The sequence below is a fragment of the Hippopotamus amphibius genome, chromosome 13, assembly GCF_030028045.1.
Source record: "Hippopotamus amphibius kiboko isolate mHipAmp2 chromosome 13, mHipAmp2.hap2, whole genome shotgun sequence".
NCBI lineage: Eukaryota > Metazoa > Chordata > Mammalia > Artiodactyla > Hippopotamidae > Hippopotamus > Hippopotamus amphibius.
This window is the reverse complement of record NC_080198.1, coordinates 88,624,171-88,646,182: the sequence shown is the minus strand read 5'-3', so window position 1 is coordinate 88,646,182 and position 22,012 is coordinate 88,624,171. Positions and strand designations below refer to the sequence as shown.

The 22,012-nt window shown below is 38.7% G+C and overlaps 1 protein-coding gene across 10 annotated transcripts in view; it reads right to left on the bottom strand.

The window, feature by feature from the left end:
• PPA2 (inorganic pyrophosphatase 2) overlaps positions 1 to 22,012 on the bottom strand; it is a 96,690-nt gene that overhangs the window by 40,665 nt on the left and 34,013 nt on the right. For all 10 annotated transcript variants that reach the window (XR_009048732.1, XR_009048733.1, XR_009048734.1 and 7 more), the window contains 2 exons: positions 8,219 to 8,305; positions 797 to 923 (listed from right to left, as the gene is read on the bottom strand). Coding sequence is in view for 7 of the 10 variants with exons in the window: in XM_057705190.1 (XP_057561173.1) it covers positions 797 to 923; positions 8,219 to 8,305 (214 nt within the window). In the remaining 3 variants the exon portion in view is untranslated. The remainder of the gene's footprint in view (positions 1 to 796; positions 924 to 8,218; positions 8,306 to 22,012) is intronic.

Sequence of the window (22,012 nt, the reverse complement as noted above, 5' to 3'; positions counted from 1 at the left end):
CCAAATAAGGATGCAACTGAAATGAAAAAGGTCAGAAAAACAAGGGAAAAAAATTGGTTAAATAATAATAATAATAGTGGCCATATACTCTGCACGTGATGTGACAGCCAGATGCTTTGAGTAAATCGTCTCTCATACTGTCAACAACCCCACAAGCAGGTATGATCACCTTCATGGGTAGACGAGCAAACTGAAATTCACACAGGTAAACCATCTCTCCAGAGTTGCTCAGGGAGGAAGCAGCACAGCCAGAATGCAAACTGAAGTCTGTCTGACGCCAAAGAAAGTTAACTCTTGACCATACCAAACTATTTCTGGAACTTAAATTTCCAGGACATCAGAGTTTTGTTAGAGGACAGTTACCTTTTTGTTCACCTGTACAAGACAGAACAAAAACTAGGTAGCCAGCTTGTGTCCTTGATGAACACTCCTTTTTTGTTTTCCTTTTTTTTCCTGTTATTCAAATGAATAAAAGAGAGATTCAAGACAGAAAAGAAGGAAGGGTTGGAGGGAAGGAGGTGAGGGGGAAGGGAACCCACAGAATGTACTTTGTTAGTCTGGAGTATCATCTGTCTGTCTGCATCCTTTTCCTCCTCTTGTTCCTCTTCCTCCCAGCAGTAAGACACAACTCAGACACAATCATATTGAATTGCAGACCATGGAGAGAGAATTAAAAAACAAAACATACAAACTGAACTCCCAAAATATAATTGTGTTTTACATGAGCTCCTTTTAAATTCTAAGAATTGCAATGACACACTGATTTACTTCTGTTTCTGGAAAGTTACAGACTTACCATTAAACTTCGAGGCTTCAGGATCATTCACATTGATAGCAATTAATTTCCAATCTGTTTCACCCTGATCAATGAGAGCCAAAATTCCAAGGATCTTCACATGAACAACATCTCCACGAGAAAGAACCTTTAAAGAAAAAAGAAATTCAGCATGTGCAAGGCTTTGGAGAAATTTACTCATACATCATAAAAATCTATATTAAATGCACTATAGACTGAAACTGAATAATTAAAATTATTGTAAACACAGTCATAAAGCCTTTTATGATATCCTTTTTAGAAAAGATATCTTGATCCCTTTTTGGAAACTGAAAATATTTATAGATCTTAAAATTTAATGTACGAGGCCTAGAAACTCATACTAAGCAGAAAATAAAGCCATGTACATCATGTTATAATATAAATCTGGCTTCTGCTGCTTGGGGGTAAAAAGGGACATGAGAATCCTTTGCAACTGCTTCGTAGTACTTTTTCTGCAAACTATATTTATCAGTTACTAGTGAAAAGTAAATTTTTAACATATCTGAATACAGCCTTAAGATAATGAACAACAATGAAAGAATTATTAATATGTTAAAGATAGAGACAAAGCAGGTTTCATAAGATGCTTTAAAAAGATTTTAAGAGAAACTAAGAAACACCATGATGTTGAAGCAGATGTTCCTTGTGCTAAAGAAAGTTATTTCAGTGGTTCCCTCAAGTTGCCAATGTCAAGTTTATATGCATGCATTCTTTCTATAGCCTTTTATTTTTAAAGGTTTAGTAAGCTACAGAATTTCACTGTAAGCTGAAATCTGAACGCATGCTTCAGAATAATTCCTTCATGATTCAAAATGCAGCTTTACATATGGAAATCAAGGTATGCGAAGCAAAGTCACTGTTGTGTCTTGAAATTATGAGAGAGAAAAAACAGATCTTAAACCATGAAGTCAAATAAATCTTTTCAGAACATTTGCAAAATGAATCTAAAATCTTAATATAAATTAGTTTACCCAACAGATTAATGTGACTGTATAAACTAAACTGAAATACCACTTTTAGGAGGATATGCACAATTATATTAGCCAGCGTCTCATATGTTTAGGGTCTATTTAGTAACCAGTGCTATATTAGACACTATGGATACAAAAAGAAAGCATCCCCTTTCTTAAAGGTTTACAATCTTGTTGGGGAGATTGACATACCTCATGCCAGGAGGTCCTTTATGAAACAAAAATTTCGGTTATCACGTAATCATCAATGAAAGGTAGCTACACTGGTTAACTGAGTGATGAACTGGATCACTGGTTCTCAACCAGGGGTAATTTTGCCCTCTAGAGGACATCTGGCAATGCCTGGGGACATTTTTAGTTGTCACAACTGGGGGGTATTATTAGCATCTAGCGGGAAGAGGCCAGGGATGCTGCACAGGACAGTCTCCTATTACAGATTCATCCACCCAAAATGTCAACAGTGCCAAAGCTGAGGAGCCTGCAGTAGACTCTGGTGACAGGGGTGTCTAGCAGAATTACTCCGAATCATATATAGTTTTTAAAGGCACATTCTAAATTCTTCTATTTTTGTTCACAAGATTTAATTTACTTTGAAATTTCATAACAACGTTAAGAGCAGATTTGAGACTTTTACAGGGGCAAGCAGGAAGCATGTCTGGAAATTATCAAGTTTCATCAGAATGATAAATGCCCTTTGATCTCATAAGCAACAGAAAGGGATTAGACAAAACACTGCCTTGCAATAACACTGTAAAAACTGGAAAGGAAATTCTCTCAATCAAACCAGAAATTCGGGATAAGATGCTTAAAAACAATAGGTAAAATTCTTATGAATACCCCACAATTCAATTCAGTCTAAAGCAATTCAACAAACTTTGCAGAACACATAATGTTAGAAATCAAATGAATAACACTTCTCAAAGAACTTTAAAAATTTCTGTACCTGTGATTCTAAGTCTGTTAACAACTTTCAAGACTCTGTTCCTTTTCCTTTGCCCATTTACATATGTGGTGTTAAAAGAGGCTTTCTTCTATGATGTTCTTTATAGATGATTTAAGGACTAGCCAGGCATAGTCTGGCACAAGATAAAGGAGCGTAGTCCCAACAAAGGCCTACTGTTTAGATGGCGATTAAGTACTTATTTCATGTTTACTAAATATTATTTCAGGCCTCATTAACTAAAAGAATAAATTGCTTTGGATATAAGATGAAAATTATTTCCTCAGTTCCATTATAAAACTCTCAGTCTACCCTGCAAGGAAATTAACATACACAGCAGATTCTGTTACTAATTCCTTGGGAATCATATAGTTGACCACATTTCAAAAATGAGCTGACATTCTGAAACGAGAACATAGGTTTGTTCAAAGATTTTGGGCAGAATCAGACTAGGGTTATTATAGGCTTTTCTAGCTATTATAAAAATATTTCAAAAGACAGGATTTTTAAGTTACAAATATGTGGGGTCAAATTCTTCCTCCACCATTCCTAGAGGTGGCTGATGCCAATTACTTCACACAGTATTTTAGGACTTGGTTTCTCAACAGTAAAATGGAGATCTTATTGCTCATTCCTTGGTGTAAAGATAAAAAAAAGGAAACAGAAGCAGGAAGTGGAACATAAGAGGTTGTCTACAGATACTAATTTTTTCTCTCTGGGCTCTACATGTACTTACCTGCTCACACTTGTCAACTGCTAACTCTCGGGAACCTGGAATGAGCAGAACATAGTACTGGCCTACAACAAAACTTCTATGCTGATTTAGAATTTGAAGAATGAGGTCAAACTTCACCTGGCCCCAATCAATATAGAAAACTATGGAAAGTAACACTGCTTAAGCCTGTTATGCTGTGTATTAGGTTTCTACTGTAGTGTAACAAGTTATTATAAATCTAAAGGCTTAAAATAGTATAAATTTATTATCTCACAGTTGCCATGGGTCAGGAGTCCAGGTGCAACACAGTTAGATTCTCTACGTATGGCCTGACAAGGCCAAAATCAAGGTGTTGGCCTAACTAGACTTTGATCTGAAGGTTCTAAGGAAGAACTCGTTTAAATGTAGTTCTTTGCAGTGGTAGGAATGAGGTCCCCCTTAACGTGCTGGCTGTCGACCAGGGACTGCTCTCTGCATACAAAAGTATGCTTTCAAGATTAATGATAAACCTTATTAAAAATCACTTACATTTAAAACCTTTAATTGTATTCCACATATTTAGTGACTTTGATAGGTTTATTTAAAAGCCTGTATATTAAGTTTTCTTAAATCCCTTTGTTTAGTCAATAATGAATTAGTGTTATTAAGTCAAATCAATTTACCAGGTACCTAGATAAATCAATTTATCAGGTACCTAGATTCTCATATGATTTCCAGTTACCACTCTCATTAATCACATGCTCACTGATGAATTTTTATATCAGTGAAAATAAGATACTTTCATTTAATCTTTTCACTTACACCTAATATCTGCATAAGGATTTAAATTAACTTAATAATCTGCATTTACTATAAACTGAGTGGCCCCAAGGATTACACCTTCAGAATAAGAGTTCTCTAGGGAACCCTCCTACATTGTTGGTAGGAATGTAAGTTGGTGCAGCTGCTATGGAAAACAAAAAACTAAAAATAGAGTTGCTGTAGTTACTGTATGATCCAGCAATCCCACTCCTGGGCATATATCCAGATAAAATTCACAAAGATACATGCACCCCTATGTTCATGGCAGCACTATTTACAACAGCCAAGACACGGAAGCAACCTAAATGTCCAGCCACAGATGAACAGATACAGATGTGGTACATATATACAATGGAATACTACTCAGCCATAAAAAAGAATGAAATAATGCCATTTGCAACAACATGGATGGACCTAGAGATTATTATACTAAGTGAAGTAATTCAGAGAAAGACAAATATCATGATATCACTTTTATGTGGAATCCAAAATATGACACAAATGAACTTATCTATGAAACAGAAACAGACTCACAGACACAGAGAACACACTTGTGGCTGCCAAGGAGTAGAGGTGGTGGGGAGGGATGGATTGGGAGTTTGGGACTAGCAGATGCAAGCTATTATATGTGGAATGGATAAACAACAAGGTCCTACTGCACAGCACTGGGAACTATATTCAATATCCTGTGATAAACCATAATGGAAAAGAATGTGAAAAAGAATGTATATATACATGTATAGCTGAATTACTCTGCTGTACAGCAGAAATTAACACAGTATTGTAAATCAACTATACTTCAATAAAATAAAAAGAAGTAGAATTTTCTACTATATAACATTTCAATCAATGTAATGTTATTTAACTAAATGACTCTTCTTATCATAAAATAAGACACAGGAAAGTGATCCAAAGTATATAACACAGCATCTGGAACAGAGGCACTCATGGAAATATTTATATCCTTCTTTCCAATCTATTTATTTTATACACACTTTACTACCCCCTCTGGAGAGAAAATGTCCAAAAAATAAATCTGTAAACTATAGCTTAAATTTGAAAGAAAGCAAACAATTTGGCCATATTTCTGCTGGAGAGATAGAGGAATTATAGAGCCACGCAACCATGAACTCTAGTCCCTATTTTTCCTCATCTGGGGGTAAAACTAGAAATCTAAGTTGGATGGGGATCTCCCCTGCAGGAAAGGAGTAAGAGACGGGGGAAGGAAAAGAAGACAGAGGGAGAGGGTGGGCAGAATAAAAGTACAAGGAAGAAAAAAAGGAGGAAATGGAAGAATAGAAGGAGCAAAAAACAAAAAAAAAAGAAGGAATGGAAAGTCTAAGAGGATGAAGAAGTTGAGAAAAAAGAGGAATAAGAAAGGAGAATGAGGAAGAAGAGAGGAAAGAAAAAAGAAGAGTAACAAAATAACACAGTAAATAAACAAAGCGACAAAGAATCTGCGGAAACTATTTACCAAATAACATTCTGGAAGTGTAAAAGTGCTAATAAGAGTTTCCAGAGGAAACGGATTTAATCTTAGCTAGAATATGACTCAAGTAATGACTGCTTTTGGTGTGTATGTCTCATGTTAAGCACACGCTCTGTGCCAGGCACCAAGTTACACTCTGCAGCAGTGAGACCCATCCTCACAGAGCCCACTGCCATCTCAGAGGAGACACTTAGACAAGCAACACAGCATAATTAATACTGAGGAAGCACAGAATAAAGAGCAAGTGTGCTAGCCTACAGAGAGTAAAGGGAGACTTCTGAGAAAAAGTGATATTATAGCTGAGCAGGGGGAGGTAAAGTGAAAAGAAGGGCGAAGTAAAATAAAGTGAAGGAAGAGAATGTTCCATTCTACATAAAGGAAATAGCTTGTGTGAAGGTCTGTATGGGAGGGACGGCAGATACATTATAGGAATTGAAAGTTTGGTACAGCTGGAGGGCAGTGTGCAAACAAGGAGTGCTAAGAGAGGAAGTCAGAAAAGGAGGGGACAGGGACTAAACAAGAGCAGAGCGGGGAAAGAGTCTGGAATAAACGATGGTAGGGAAAATAAGACTCAGCAAGGAAACCAGTCAGTAGTAGGAATAATTCAAGCGCAATATAATTGAGGACCAGACAAAGCTAGCTGCAGTGATAATGGAAAGAGATTTGAAGGCCATTTAGAACACGGAATCAGTATTTCATGACTAACGGGATGAAGAGAAGCAAAGGATGATCAACGATGACCCCTCAGTTTCTGGCTTAAGAATCTGGAGGTGAGGGCTTTCCTAGTGGTGCAGTGGTTAAGAATCCGCCTGCCAATGCAGGGCACATGGGTTTATCCCTGGTCTGGGAAGATCCCACATGCTGCGGAGCTACTAAGCCCATGCGCCACAACTACTGAAGCCTGCGTGCCTAGAGCCCGTGCTCCGCAACAAGAGAAGCCACGGCAATGAGCAGCCCGTGCACTGCAACAAAGAGTACCCCCTGCTCTCCGCAACTAGAGAAAAGCCCGTGTGCAGCAACGAGGACCCAATACAGTCAATAAATAAGTAAATAAATAAATTTAAAAAAGAAAAAAAAAAGAATCTGGAGGTGAGGGGGGAAGGAGAGACATCCTTCACTGAGAGCAGTAAAGTAGAGAGGAGGAAACAATGGATTCCGTTTTGGACACAATGAGTTTGAGATGCCTGGGAAATACTCAAGTATAGATATAGGTAGTTGAGAACGTAGGTCTGAGCTGGAGATATTAATTTGATATTAATTAATTTGGAACCGGATCACCAAGGGAATCTCCACTCGAGGTGAAGAACAGCTGAAGAAGGGCAAAGCAATGCTCAAGGAGCGGGCAGAAGAAAAGGAGCTTACAGAAGAAACCCAGGAGGAACCAGAATTAGAGAATATCCAAGATATTACAAGATAAGCGAAGAAACTGTTCGAAGAAGGAAGACAAGGTTAAAGGTATAAAATACTAAGGTAAATTCAAGTTAGGCAAAACCTATGAAATAGGCCGGTTGGATCCGGCTAAAAGAAAGTTACCAGTGACCTTAGTAAGAGAAGTTTCATTGAAATAATGGAGGGACGGAAACAATTTTGAAATAGGTTGAAGATGAAGGGGGAAGGAGGAGATAGAGATGAGTGCTTACTCTTTTAACGAGTCTTCTCATGAAAAGGAAGAAGAGAGGAAATGGGAGGAAGCCAATAAAGAAAGAGAAGCTGTAAATACAAGACACAGAAGAGCTAAGAAAATAGTGTCACTCAAGAGGGAAGAAGGGATAGGAGCTAGAGGACACGGGGAAGACCTGGTCTCATGGTAACAGAAGGAAGGGAAGAAGGAGTGTTTGCAGGCACAGGTGTTTGGTATCTGAGGGGAAAAGTGGGGGGGCTCTTATCTGCTAGTTTCTACAAGCTCTACAAAAATAAAGACAACATGTTCTGCTGGGAGTGAGAACAAAGTACAAGGAGTTTAATGTCTGCAGAGAACAATAATGCTGGCAGTAAATGCAGCAGAAAATAAGAGGAAGAAAGGATGTGAGCAAAAACACACAGAATTCTACGGGTAGCAGCAACCTATGAAAGCGCAGGTTTTGTTTGTCCCCAGTAGAACCCAGCAACCTGGAAGCAGGCACAAAAAAAGAGTGCCAGCTGGTTTGCATCAGTGTTGAACTTCCTGTCTAGATAATGGGCAAGGATGATAGAGACAGGACTCAGCAAACTTACTCTGTAAGCAGACAACACGTAAATGAAAGGCCGGAGCTGTGTCATTTATAAAAACAGGCGGTGAGCTGGATTTGCCCGGCCACCAGGTGTAGGTTACCAACCCTTAATTTAAGGGAAGGAAGTAAAGATACAAAAAAAAGAACTGGTATCAGTGGGATAAATAGGCTAGAACTTGGAAGAGTTGAAGAACTGGTGCCTTCCAAAGAGAACTGAAATTTTATGGCATGAATAAAGTAGAACATATGTTAGAATAACAGTCTATGAAACAAACCTTTGAGCCTATTTCACAAACATCAATAGGATCATTGTCTCCACAGCAGTCCGTGCTTCTATCTCTTCGATGGGGATCTTCCCAAGTCTAAAAAACAGAAAGGGGGGGGGGGGGGCAGGTGGATTATAGGTTAATAGTCTCCATAATGTATCTTAATCTTTCCACACAATCATGAAGTTTTACAGACAGCCATAACCCAAGGGGGGAAATTCTCAGAAATTAAATAGGCTCAATGCCAACATGTCAGTACATCCCTAAGCATCGTAATAATTAAAACAGATTTGTACTATTTCCTCCCTTCTGTCTCTCATTCATCTGTGTAATCACACCTGAAAGCGGGCAGTTTTTCCAAACACACTCTTCTCCCAAGTTTAGTCAGCGTCTAAACTCATGCTCACTCTCAGTTAAAGCTTCAGGTTAGAAGTTCCCGTCGCCTGTGCCCTTGTTTTCACCAACTGTCTGGACTGCTGCTTCCACCACTCACTGCTTTCTTGGACGTGGTAACAGCATTGGGTCTGGCTTTCCAGGTTTGCAAATAAACTTCCTATACTCTAAGTAACTTCTGCTAAAACAAACCCAGTTTTCCCTTCGTGAACTAGAGAACAAGCATCTACCAAAGAAAAACCCATTTTTGTCCCACTTCATTCCATTTTAAAAATCCTCTACCTTTGTTATCAAATCTCAAGAATTTGACAAAACCATGAAAAGACGTCAACTCTTTAGTTTACTGAAAAGATTATACCCTATTGGCTATAAACTATATGCATGAGTATTTTTATAAATGAACAGCATTACAGAAATTTGTTACCAAGTTTACATATCCCTTAGGCACTATCCTTCCTCAGACTCCATAATTGGCTGATTCTAAATGGAACTGTAGAAGTTCCCAGAAATTATTTCTCTCAAATTTATAAGATGTGCAGAGACTATGTCATCTCAGTGTTATCTAGAATTTCAGATTATCCAAGCTGGGCTCCTCTGATTTTATATAGATCACTAATAATGAACCCTATTTACAGCTAAACCCTAGATAAACTCTAGTGTTTTCCTTCTGATCCTAACTATGGCAAATTCAGGAATAAAGTGACACACCCTTACCAAAAAACAAAACCAGTAAACCATGACCTACAACATTTCACTATCCCCAGTACTAACATTACTAATAAAATATAAGGATAATAAACATAATCGTTAACCTTACACATTGGTTACAGGTGAAAGACACCTTCTAAATGATACACACGCACTAATACATACATATATCCCATGAAGAATGTACCATTATTAACCCCATTGCACAGATGAGTAAACTGAAGCACAGAGTTTAAACTTGCCCAAGCTCAGACTCTAAATGTTGGCAATGGGAATAGAACACATGCTATGAAAAATTACATTGTGAAGCCCAAATTTTGATAATAAAAATTTGGTAATTGGATGGCAATTACTTTCATATATAACCTTATTCATGATTCTCTTCTTTTAAATTCTCTTACTCTCAGAATCTCGTAAGTATATTTTCCTACAGTTGCCCCTACTGCTTCTTGTTTTCTATTAGCAGACATCCATTCATTGAGTTAATATCTATTGATTACCTCTCTCCGCCAGGAGTTAGAGAAATGAACAGGACACAGTTGATTTCCTGAAGAACACCATGCTAACAAATGGTGCAGAATTTGTTACAAATGCTACAAAATTAATCTTAATGTGCTGGAGAAACCAAGATGGGAGTGAAGCATACGTGGAATTAGAAAACCTAGAGGCAGAATTAGAAAACATCTGAGAGGTTCCTCCTTCCTAATGCAGGAATCCTTTCTTGAATCTTCCTCATCCTCACTCCCACTCTCAGAAGAGAGCACATGTGATAAGCTAGAAGTCATTCCTGCTTCAAGGAAGATATCTAGATTCTAGTCCTACTTTAGTCACAAACTACCTTGGCCAAAAATTCCAGACCTCAGTTTCCTCACCTATAAAAAGAATGGCTTAAATAAGACAATTGCTAGCTACATCCTAGCCCTGAATTCTATGGTTGTTAGTGGTCATTTATAATCTACATAAATACTACTAGTGAACAGGTAGCTCACAAATTCATGAGATACCTAGCCCATTTTGGTCCAAGTTAGTATTTACAAAAGTTCTTCCTGTACCGACACAAAAACTGGCATCATATAAGTTGTATTCCATTTGGTTTTTGTGAGTGTGTGTGGGGTTTTTTTTTATTAATTAATTTATTTATTGGCTGTGCTGGGTCTTTGTTGCTGCACATGGGCTTTCTCTAGTTGGGGTGAGTGGGGGCTACTCTTTGTTGTGGTGCGCAGGCTCCTCATTGCTGTGGATTCTCTTGTTGCAGAGCACGGGCTCTAGGCACATGGGCTCAACAGTTGTGGCTCATGGGTTCTAAAGCTCAGGCTCAATAGTTGTGGCGCACAGGCTTAGTTGCTCCGCAGCATGTGGAATCTTCCTGGAGCAGGTCTCAAACCTGTATCCCCTGCATTGGCAGGCGGATTCTTAACGACTGCGCCACCTAGGAAGTCTGTGTTTCTGTTTTTTGATTGGTTCGTTGGTCTACATTCCCTTCAGAAACTCCACTTTCAACATTACCTATCAATTTAGTTCCTTCTGTTGAGGAAATAAGTACATATAGGCAAAATTCTTAAGCTTTAACAATGCTATCAATTCTAGGGCCAGTGCTTCGTGATTTCCTCACCAGAGAAAATACCATACTGGTTCTTTCTATTTCTAGTTCTGCCTCTAGCACTCTGTACCTTCAGGGCTCGGTTTTTCACTACAAAAAGAGAGTCATACTAAATGACTTCTAACTTAACTTGAAAATATAGTATAATTTCAAGCACTCACCAGGAGAGGAAATCTTGACAAATTTAAAACTTTACACCCTGAGTGAAGCTTTAACTGTCCAATTAGGCAGAGAAACAACTAGAAAAGCACAGTCAGGCTAGAAAAGAAATATCCAGAAGAAGAAATTCCAAATCTTAATATGTGTTTCACAAAACTGACAAAAGATTAGATACAAAATTTAGAAATAACTTCTACAGCTAAATAAGAAAAAGAGCATCGCTATACAATATGGGTCAAAGAAAGGAAAAGGAAACATGAATGACTTATAAATACATGAAAAGATACCCAGTCTGATCAGAGAAACACAAATTAAAACCAAAATGAGACGCTATTTAAAAAACTTAAAAAATCTGATAATGCTAAATACTAGCAATGATGTAAGAAGCCCGGAAGCCTACTATTGGCAGGAGTGCATATTGTTACAGCTTCTTTTCTAAACAACTTGGGAATACCTAGCAAAGTAATAGGTATGTCACTCAGTATTCAGCAATCTGACTCACAGGCAGATACTTAGTAGTATATACATACATATATTATGTATACAGAAAAATTTTAGCATGGATCCACGAAAAGTTTTAAAAAGACTTTAAAACCCTATCTAGAGGAACACAAATAATGTTAAACTCATACAAAGGATGGTTATAGAGGTATTAAAAAAAAAGAAATCAAAATACACAGATTACTGATCTAGCCTAAAACAAATCTTACTCATCTTCAGGCAGGTGTTTGAGATCATTACCTTAAAATCTTATAAACATTAACCAATACATCTGTAATGACCATGCTCTTGTCCTTCAGTCTCTCCAAATATCACTGAATGGTACAGAGCTGTGTATACAGGCACTTCTTGAGAACTACTTCCTGATCGTTCTGAATTCCTATCACCGAGTCAAAGGAAGTAAGATCTACTCAACCACTACCTGAACTTCACCAGCTTCAGTGAAGTTTGGAGCAAAAGCTATTTCACTATTAGCAGCTAATATCCATGGCAACAGTGTCATCATCACGATAACACTACTGAACACTCACTACGGGGCTAATCTTGCTTTGAGCATCTCATTCAATATCCACAATAACCTTGTGGGGTAGGTGGCAGGATGATGCACATGAACAAACAGGCCTAGAGACATTTAGTCACTGGTCCCAGGTTATAAAGCTAGGAAGTGGTACTAAATGAAACTGGGGTCACAGAACCAAATTTATAATGAAGTTCAAAGTAATAAACACAATGATATCACAACAACAACTTCAAGAAATCTTGAAGTCACTGATTCTACTCCTTTAACATTATTCAGACAGGTCCTCTAAATATTTATGCAGAAAGTTATTACACTTGACTAATATCTGGGAAATATGGACAATTGGAGGAAGACAAACAAAGATGATTCTTGCCCAGTCCAAATTCAAACTTTGAGGAAGGCATTATTACTGGTGCAGAAGTTATTAGGGTTAAACAGTCTAGGCAGATGAAGGTCTGAAATGAGGGCACACAGATGAAACACAAGCTAAATGGAGAGGCTGCTACTAAAAGAGTATTCTGCTGCTTAGATATTCCTCCAAGTGTGGTTGGCTTAGAAACTGCTCTGAACAAATTTCCTGCTGTTACAAGACAAATTATAAGAGAACAGCAAAATCCAATTACCCGTGTGCCTATGAACCAAATTCAACATACACCATGCATTCACAGATTCATTAATTCCAAAATATTTATCAATCACCTACTTGGTGCCAAACACTAAGCTAGGCAGTTAGGAGACATCAGCAAACAAAACAGACAGAATCCCTGCCCTCACAGAGGCTGCATTCGAGCTAAAAGATATTAATAATAAAGATAATAACTAAATTATATAGCATGTCAGAAGTTGGCAGGTATAATGGAAAAGGGAAAAACAAATCAAGTATGGAAGGAGAAATGGAAGTACATGGGGTTAAAACTGTACAGGATGTTCTGGGCAGACATTACGAAGGAGGTAATTGATGGACAAACATTTAAGGAGGTGGGACACATGCACACCTGGGCAAGAGCGTCCCGAGCTGGAGGAGACAGTGAGTGTGAAGGCCTGAAGCAGGCACGTTCCTGAGCATCAGAGGAATCGTGAGAAGGCCAGTGTGGGGGTGAGGGAGCAGGAGGAGAAGCTGCACATGAGATTAAAAGTGTAAACGGGACCAAGGGCTGGCTTTCATTTTAACAGGCCCACTCTGTCTTAACATCGACAAGGAATCAAAAAGATACTGGGTACGTTACCTTGTCTGAAAAGAACTGGCCTAGTTTCAACTTTTTATAAACATGAATGGATATAGTTATTTTTGTTTGGTGTTTAACTTCTATGCAACCTACAATACATTCTTCTGCTGAAAACTAACACACAAACACACTACCAAACCAGTTTGGGTTTAAAAGGATAGTAGATCGAGAGAGATCAAGATGGCAAAGCAGGAGCACGTGCGCTCACTCCCTCTTGGAAGAGAACCAGAACTCCAACTAACTGCTGAACAATCACTGACAGAAAGATACTGGAACTCACCAAAAAAGACACCCCACATCCAGAGACAAAGGAAAAGCCGCAATGAGACAGTAGGAGGGGTACAATCACAATAAAATCAAATCCCATAACTGTTGGGTGGGCGACTCACAAATTGCAGAAAAGTTACACCACAGAAGTCCATGCACTGGAGTGAGGGTTCTGAGCCCCAGGTCAGGCTTCCCAAACTGGGGGTCTGGCAACAGGAGGAGGAATCCTCAGAGAATCAGATGTTCAGAGCCAGTGGGATTGGGATTGCAGGACCTCCACAGGACTGGGGGAAACTGAGACTCCACTCTTACAGGGCACACAAAAAGTAGCATGCACATCAGGACCCAGGGGGAAGGAGCAGTGACCCCATAGGAGACTGAACCAGACCTACCTGCTGGTGTTAAAGGGTTGCCTGCAGAGGTGGGGGGCAGCTGTGGCTCACCGCGGGGACAGGGACACAGGTGGCAGGGGTTCTGGGAAGTGCTCACTGGCGTGAACCCTCCTGGAGTCCACCATTAGCCCTTAGCCTAGCCAAAGAGACTGTGGGCTCCAGTGCTGGGTCACCTAAGGCCAAACAATCAACAGGGTGGGAACAAAGCCCCAGCCATTGGCAGACAAGCAGATTAAAGTTTTACTGAGCTCCACCCACCCATCTCTACCCACCATCAACCCCTGCCATCAGGAAGTACACACAAGCCTCGTAGATACCTTCCTCCACAAGAGGGCAGACAGCAGAATCAGCAGTATTTCATTCTGTGGAACTGAACACCACAGCCACAGAAAGATACAGAAAATGAAAAGGCAGAGGACTTTGTACTAGATGAAGGGACAAGATAAAACCCCAGAAAAACAACTAAATAAAGTGGACATATGCAACCTTCCAGAAAAATAATTCAGAATAATGATAGTGAAGATGATCCAGGATTTTGAAAAAAGATTGGATGCAAAGATCAAAAAGATGCAAGAAAAGTTTACCAAAGACCTAGAAGAATTAAAGAACAAACAAACAGAGATAAGCAACACAACAGCTGAAACGAAAAATACACTAGAAGGAACCAAGAGCAGATTAACTGAGGCAGAAGGGCGAATAAGTGAGCTGGAAGACAGAATGGTGATCATCACTGATGTGGAAAAGAATAAAGAAAAAAGAATGAAAAGAACTGAAGACAGCCGAAGAGACCTCTGGGACAACATTAAATGCACCAACATTCGCATTATAGGGGTCCCAGAAGGAGAAGAGAGAGAGAAAGGACCCGAGAAAATACTGGAAGAGATTCTAGTTGAAAACTTCCCTAACATGGGAGAGCAAATAGCCATCCAAGTCCAGGAAACACAGAGAGTCCCAGGCAGGATAAACCCAAGGAGAAACACATCAAGACACATAGTAGTCAAATGGACAAAAATTAAAGACAAAGAAAAATTATTCAAAGCAACAAGGGAAAAATGACAAATAACATACAAGGGAACTCCCATAAGGTTAACAGCTGATTTCTCAGCAGAAACTCTGCAAGCCAGAAGGGAGTGGCATGATATATTTCAAGTGATGAAAGGGAAGAACCTACAACCAAGAATACTCTACCCAGCAAGGATCTCATTCAGATTCGATGGAGAAATCAAAAGCTTTACAGACAAGCAACAGCAAAGAGAATTCAGCACCACCAAACCAGCCCTACAACAAATGCTAAAGGAACTTCTCTAAGCAGGAAACATACGAGAAGAAAGGACCTACAAAAACAAAACAATTAAGAAAATGGTAATAGGAACATACATATCAATAATTACCTTGAATGTAAATGGACTAAATGCACCAACCAAAAGACACAGACTGGCTAAATGGATACAAAAACAAGACCCATATATATGCTGTCTACAAGAGACCCACTTCAGACCTAAGGACACATACAGACTGAAAGTGAGGGGATGGAAAAAGATAGTCCATGCAAACGAAAATCAAAAGAAACCTGGAGTAGTGATACTTATATCTGATAAAATAGACTTTAAAATTAAAAATGTTACAAAAGACAAGAAAGGATACTACATAATGATCAAGGGATCCAAGAAGAGGAGATGACAATTATAAATATACATGCACCCAATATAGGAGCACCTCAATACATGAGGCAAATGCTAACAACTATGAAAGAGGAAATCAACAACAATACAGTAATAGTGGGGGACTTTAACACCCCACTGACACCAATGGACAGATCATTCAGACAGAAAATTAATAAGGAAACACAAGCTTTAAATGACACAATAAACCAGCTAGATTTAATAGATATCTATAGGACATTACATCCAAAAACAGCAGATTACATGTTCTTCTCAAGTGCACATGGAACATTCTCCAGGATAGATCACATATGGGGTCACAAACCAAGCCTTGGTAAATTTAAGAAAATTGAAATCCTATCAAGCATCTTTTCCAACCACAACGCTATGAGATTAGAAATCAATTACAGGAAAAAAAACTGTAAAAAACACAAACACAAGGAGGCTAAACAATACGCTACTAAATAACCAAGAGATCACTGAAGAAATCAAAGGGGAAATCAAAAAATACCTAGAGACAAATGACAATGAAAACACAACGATCCAAAACCTATGGGATGCAGCAAAAACAGTTCTAAGAGGGAAGTTTATAGCAATACAATCCTACCTCAAGAAACAAGAAAAATCCCAAATAAACAATCTAACCTTACACCTAAAGAAACTAGATAAAGAAGAGCAAACAAAACCCAAAGTGAGTAGACGGAGAGAAATCATAAAGATGAGAGCAGAAGTAAATGAAATAGAAACAAAGAAAACAATAGCAAAAAAAATCAGTAAAACTAAAAGCTGGTTCTTTGAGAAGATAAATAAAATTGATATATCTCTAGCAAGACTCATCAAGAAAAAGAGGGAGAGGACTCAAATCAATAAAATGAGAAATGAAACAGGAGAAGTTACAACGGACAATGCAGAAATAAAAAGCATCATAAGAGACTACTACAAGCAACTATAAGCAAAAAAAATGGACAACCTGGATGAAACAGACAAATTCTTAGACAGGTATAACCTTCCAAGACTGAATCAGGACGAAATAGAAAATATGAACAGACCGATCACAAGTAATGAAATTGAAACTGTGATTAAAAATCTTCCAACAAACAAGAGTCCAGGACCAGATGGCTTCAAAGGTGAATTTTATCAAACATTTAGAGAAGAGCTAATACTCATCCTTCTCAAACTCTTGAAAAAGTTGTAGAGGAAGGAACATTCCCAAACTCATTCTATGAGGCCACCATCATCCTAATACCAAAACCAGATAAAGATACTACAAAAAAAGAAAATTATAGACCAATGTCACTGATGAATTTAGATGCAAAAATCCTCAACAAAATACTAGCCAACAGAATCCAACAACACATTAAAAGGATCATACACCATGATCATGCACCATGGGGCTTATCCCTGGAATGCAAGGATTCTTCAATATATGCAAGTCAATCACTGTGATACACCATATTAACAAATTGAAGGATAAAAACCACATGATCATCTCAACAGATGCAGAAAAAGTTTTTCACAAAATTCAACACCCATTTATGATAAAAACTCTCCAGAAGGTGGGCATAGAGGGAACCTACCTCAACATAATAAAGGCCATATACGACAAACCCACAGCAAATATCATTCTCAATGGTGAAAAACTGCAAGCTTCCCTCTAAGATCAGGAATAAGACAAGGATGTCCACTCTCGCCACTACTATTCAACATAGTTTTGGAAGTCCTTGCCACAGCAATCAGAGAAGAGAAAAAATAAAAGGAATCCAAATTGGAAAAGAAGAGGTAAAACTATCACTGTTCACAGATGACATGATACTATACCTAAAAAATCCTAAAGATGCCACCAGAAAACTACTTGAGCTAATCAATGAATCTGGTAAAGCTGCAGGATACAAAGTTAACACACAAATCTCTTGCATTCTTATACACTAACAATGAAAGATCAGAAAGAGAAGTTAAGGAAACAATCCCATTCACCATTAAAACAAAAAGAATAAAATACCTAGGAATAAACTTCACTAAGAAGGGTAAAAGACCTGTACTCAGAAAACTATAAGACACTGATGAGAGTAATCAAAGATGACACAAACAAATGGAGGGACATACCATGTTCTTGGATTGGAAGCACCAACATTGTGAAAATGACTATACTACCCAAAGCAATCTATAGATTCAATGCAATCCCTATCAAATTACCAATGGCATTTTTTACAAAACTAGAACAAAAATATCCTAAAATTTGTATGGAGACACAAAAGACTCCAAAGAGCCAAAGCAATCTTGAGGGAAGAAAATGGAGCTGGAGGAATCAGACTCCCTGACTTCAGACTATACCACAAGGCTATAATAATCAAGACAGTATGGCACTGGCACAAAAACAGAAATACAGATCAATGGAACAAGACAGAAAGCCCAGAGATAACCTATGGTCAACTAATCTATGACAAATGAGGCAAAGATACACAATGGAGAAAAGATAGCCTCTTCAATAAGTGGTGCTGGGAAAACTGGACAGCTACATGTAAAAGAACGAAATTAGAACAGTCCCTAGCACCATACACAAAAAAAAACTCAAAATGGATTCAAGACCTAAATGTAAAGTCAGACACTATAAAACTCCTAGAGGAAAACATAGGCAGAACACTCTTCAACATAAATCACAGCAAGACCTTTTTTGACCCACTTCCTAGAGTAACGGAACTAAAAACAAAAATATGTAAGTGGGAACTAAAAACAAAAATATGTAAGTGGGACCTAATGAAACTTCAAAGCTTCTGTACAGCAAAGGAAACTATAAGCACGATGAAAAGACAACCCTCAGAATGGGAGAAAATATTTGTAAATGAATCAACAAAGGATTAATCTCCAAAATACATAAACAGTTCATCTAGCTCAATATCAAAAAAAAACAAAACAAAACAGGAGGAAAAAGATGGCGGTAAAGTAGAGGGACATGGAATGCATCCCTCTCCACAGATGCATTGGGAATGCACCGAAGGACGCAATAATTCCCACAGAGAACCAGCTGAACACCAGCAGACGGCCTCGGACACCAGAAAGGACCGCAGGGAGCCCGACATAACCGGTAGGGAGGCATCTACGACGGCTCAAAGAGGGTGAAGCGGCGGAGCTGTGGCAGACAGGAGGGAGTGAGAAACATACGGAGGGTCCGCACCGCAGCTCAGTGTTCCCAGACTGAGACGTTGATCCACAGCTGAACAGAGGGTCCGGGAGCGCAAGCGTGGGAACCAGAGAGCTGGTTCAGGGTGAGAAACATTGTTGCCAGTAAGGTGACGGACCAAGAGGACAGGAGGGAAGAGGTCCGCGGCAAGGAGTGCCCGTCCCTGAGAGCTGCCCGGCCATGATGGCAGCTGGATGCTGCAGGCTCACGGGCGGAGGGGAGGAGCTGCGGGCATAGCCTCTCCCTCTCTTTCTGCACCTCTGCAACAGGCAGTGCAGAGACGCCCCGTGGGCCACCTAAGGCGCTCAGGGATAACAAGCACCCTCAGGTACTTGGGCAGGGCTAGATTAAAAACCCTTGTAACACTGGCAGCAGGGAGCCTGCTGAGAAAAAAACAAAACAAAACAAAAAAAAACTGGAGAGAGGCCCAACTCTAAGACTTTCTGCTTACACCTGAGCCATCGGCGTCCCTCTGCAACAGGCACCTCCAAGCCCAACTGAAACAACAGTGTGCCACTGCTCACTCACTCCCAGGGGAAGGAGCCACTATTGTACCCTCTCCCTCCCCACACACCGACGCTTACAGACAAACAATAAAGGAAACTCTGCTGGTCACAGAATAATGAAAAAAAACCCAAGGCGAGGAGAAGGACACTTACAGCTGAGACTCTAAGGAAACAGAAATATTAGTATCAATCCTATTGAACTGGTCCATTCTGGGATCAGTTTTGATTTTTTTTTTCTCTCTCTTTTTTTTTTTCTTTAGTAATTACAATCTTAGTCCTAAGGGATCTACAAGTTTTATAACATAATTTTTTTAATGATATTTTTTATTCTATTTTTATTTTTTTGTCTTTTTATATACTTCTATATCTAGCTAAGTTTTTGGTAGTACGGACAATATATCTCTCATACTTTCCTTTCATCCCTATCTTTTATACATTTCTATTCCTTTCTTTTTATTTGCATATTTCTAACCACACTACGTTCTTCTGTTCCCCTTTCTTCCAGCCATTTTAAGTTTATTTTATCTTAACATACTTATAAGCAACACTATCGATCTCCTCAGACTCCTTGCCCTATTCTCCAGATGATGCACCACCTTGGTATTTAATATTAGGTTTTTGTCTTTATCTCAGTTCTTAGTACAATTGTCTAATTTCATTCTGAGAATCTCCATTCTGTCTGGTGGTACTCTAGCTCTTTTCTATATTTGATCTTAGCTTACAAAATCTCCCTGGATTAGTGCTTGTATGTGTAAGGTTTTATTTGTTTGTTTGTTTACTTTTGCTTTTGTCTCTGATTTGTTCTGTTTCCTTGTCAATTTCTGTTGGGTTTCTCTTTGAATATCTAATAGCACACTGGGGTTCTGTCAGGACTTTCTAGAGCCTTATGTCCTAATGGATTCAGTCATTGTGTGTGTTTCCTCGACTTAGTATTTGTTTAATCCAATACTTGGACATTAGTCTCAGGCTTGGACAGTCTTCTATAAACACCTCTATCACCAGGACAAGCAACCCCAAAAGTTTGGACAACCATGAGGAAACAAAGAAACACCATGCAGGCAAAGGAGCAGGAAAAAAACCCACAAGACCAAATAAATGAGGAGGAAATAGGAAAAATGCCTGAAAAAGAATTCAGAGTAATGATAGTAAAAATGATACAAAATCTCAATAACAAAATAGAGAAAGTACAAGAAACAGTCCATAAGAACTCAGAAAAACAAACAGAAATGGATAACAAAATAACTGAAATTAAAAATACTCTAGATGCTATAACCAGCAGAATGACTGAGGCAGAAGAACAAATAAGTGAGTTGGAAGATAGAATGGGGGAAATAAACGCCACAGAGCAGGAAAAAGAAAAAAGAATAAAAAGAATAGAAGACAGTCTCAGAGACCTCAGTGATAACATTAAGCATACCAACATTCGAATTATAGGCATCCCAGAAGAAGAAGAAAACAAGAAAGGGTGTGAGAAAACATTTGAAGATGTTATAGTGGAAAACTTCCCCAACATGGGAAAGGAAATAATTAACCAAGTCCAAGAAGCACAGAGAGTCCCATACAGAATAAACCCAAGGAGAAATACACCAAGACACATATTAATCAAACTAATGACAATTAAACACAAAGAAAAAATATTACAAGCAGCAAAAGAAAAGCAACAAATCACATACAAGGGAAAACCCATAAGGATAACAGCTGACCTCTCTACAGAAACTCTGCAGGCCAGAAGGGAAGGGCAGGATATACTGAAAGTCCTGAAAGAGAGAAACCTACAGCCAAGAATACTCTACCCAGCAAGAATCTCATTCAGATTTGAGGGAGAAATCAAAAGCTTTCCAGACAAGCAAAAGTTAAGAGAATTCAGCACCACCAAACCAGCCTTACAACAAGTGCTAAAGGAACTTCTCTAAGTAGGAAACACAAGAAAAGGAAAACACCTACAAATACAAACCCAAAACAATTCAGAAAATGGTAACTGGAACACACATGTCAATAATCACTTTAAATGTAAATGGATTACATGCTCCAACCAAAAGACACAGACTGGCTGAATGGATACAAAAACAAGACCCTTCTATATGCTGCCTACAAGAAACCCACTTCAGACCAAGGGATACATATAGGCTGAAAGTCAAGGGATGGAAAAAGATATTCCATGCAAATGGAAGTCAAAAGAAAGCTGGAGTAGCAATACTCATATCAGACAAATTAGACCTTAAAGTAAAGACTATTAAAAGAGACAAGGAAGGACACTACATAATGATCAAGGGATCCATTCAAGAAGAACATGTCACAATGGTAAACATCTATGCCCCCAATATAGGAGCACCTCAATACATAACGCAAATGCTAACAGCTATAAATGGGGACATTGATAGTAACACAATAATAGTGGGAGACTTGAACACCCCACTTTCATCAATTGACAGATTATCCAAACAGAAAATAAATAAGGACACACAAGCTTTAAATGACACATTAGACCATCTCGACTTCATTGATATTTACAGGACATTCCATCCAAAAACGACAGACTACACTTTCTTCTCAAGTGCACATGGAACATTTTCCAGGATAGATCACATCTTGGGTCACAAATCAAACCTCAGCAAATTCAAGAAAATTGAAATCATATCAAGCATCTTCTCAGACCACAACGCCATGAGACTAGATATCAATTACAGGAAAA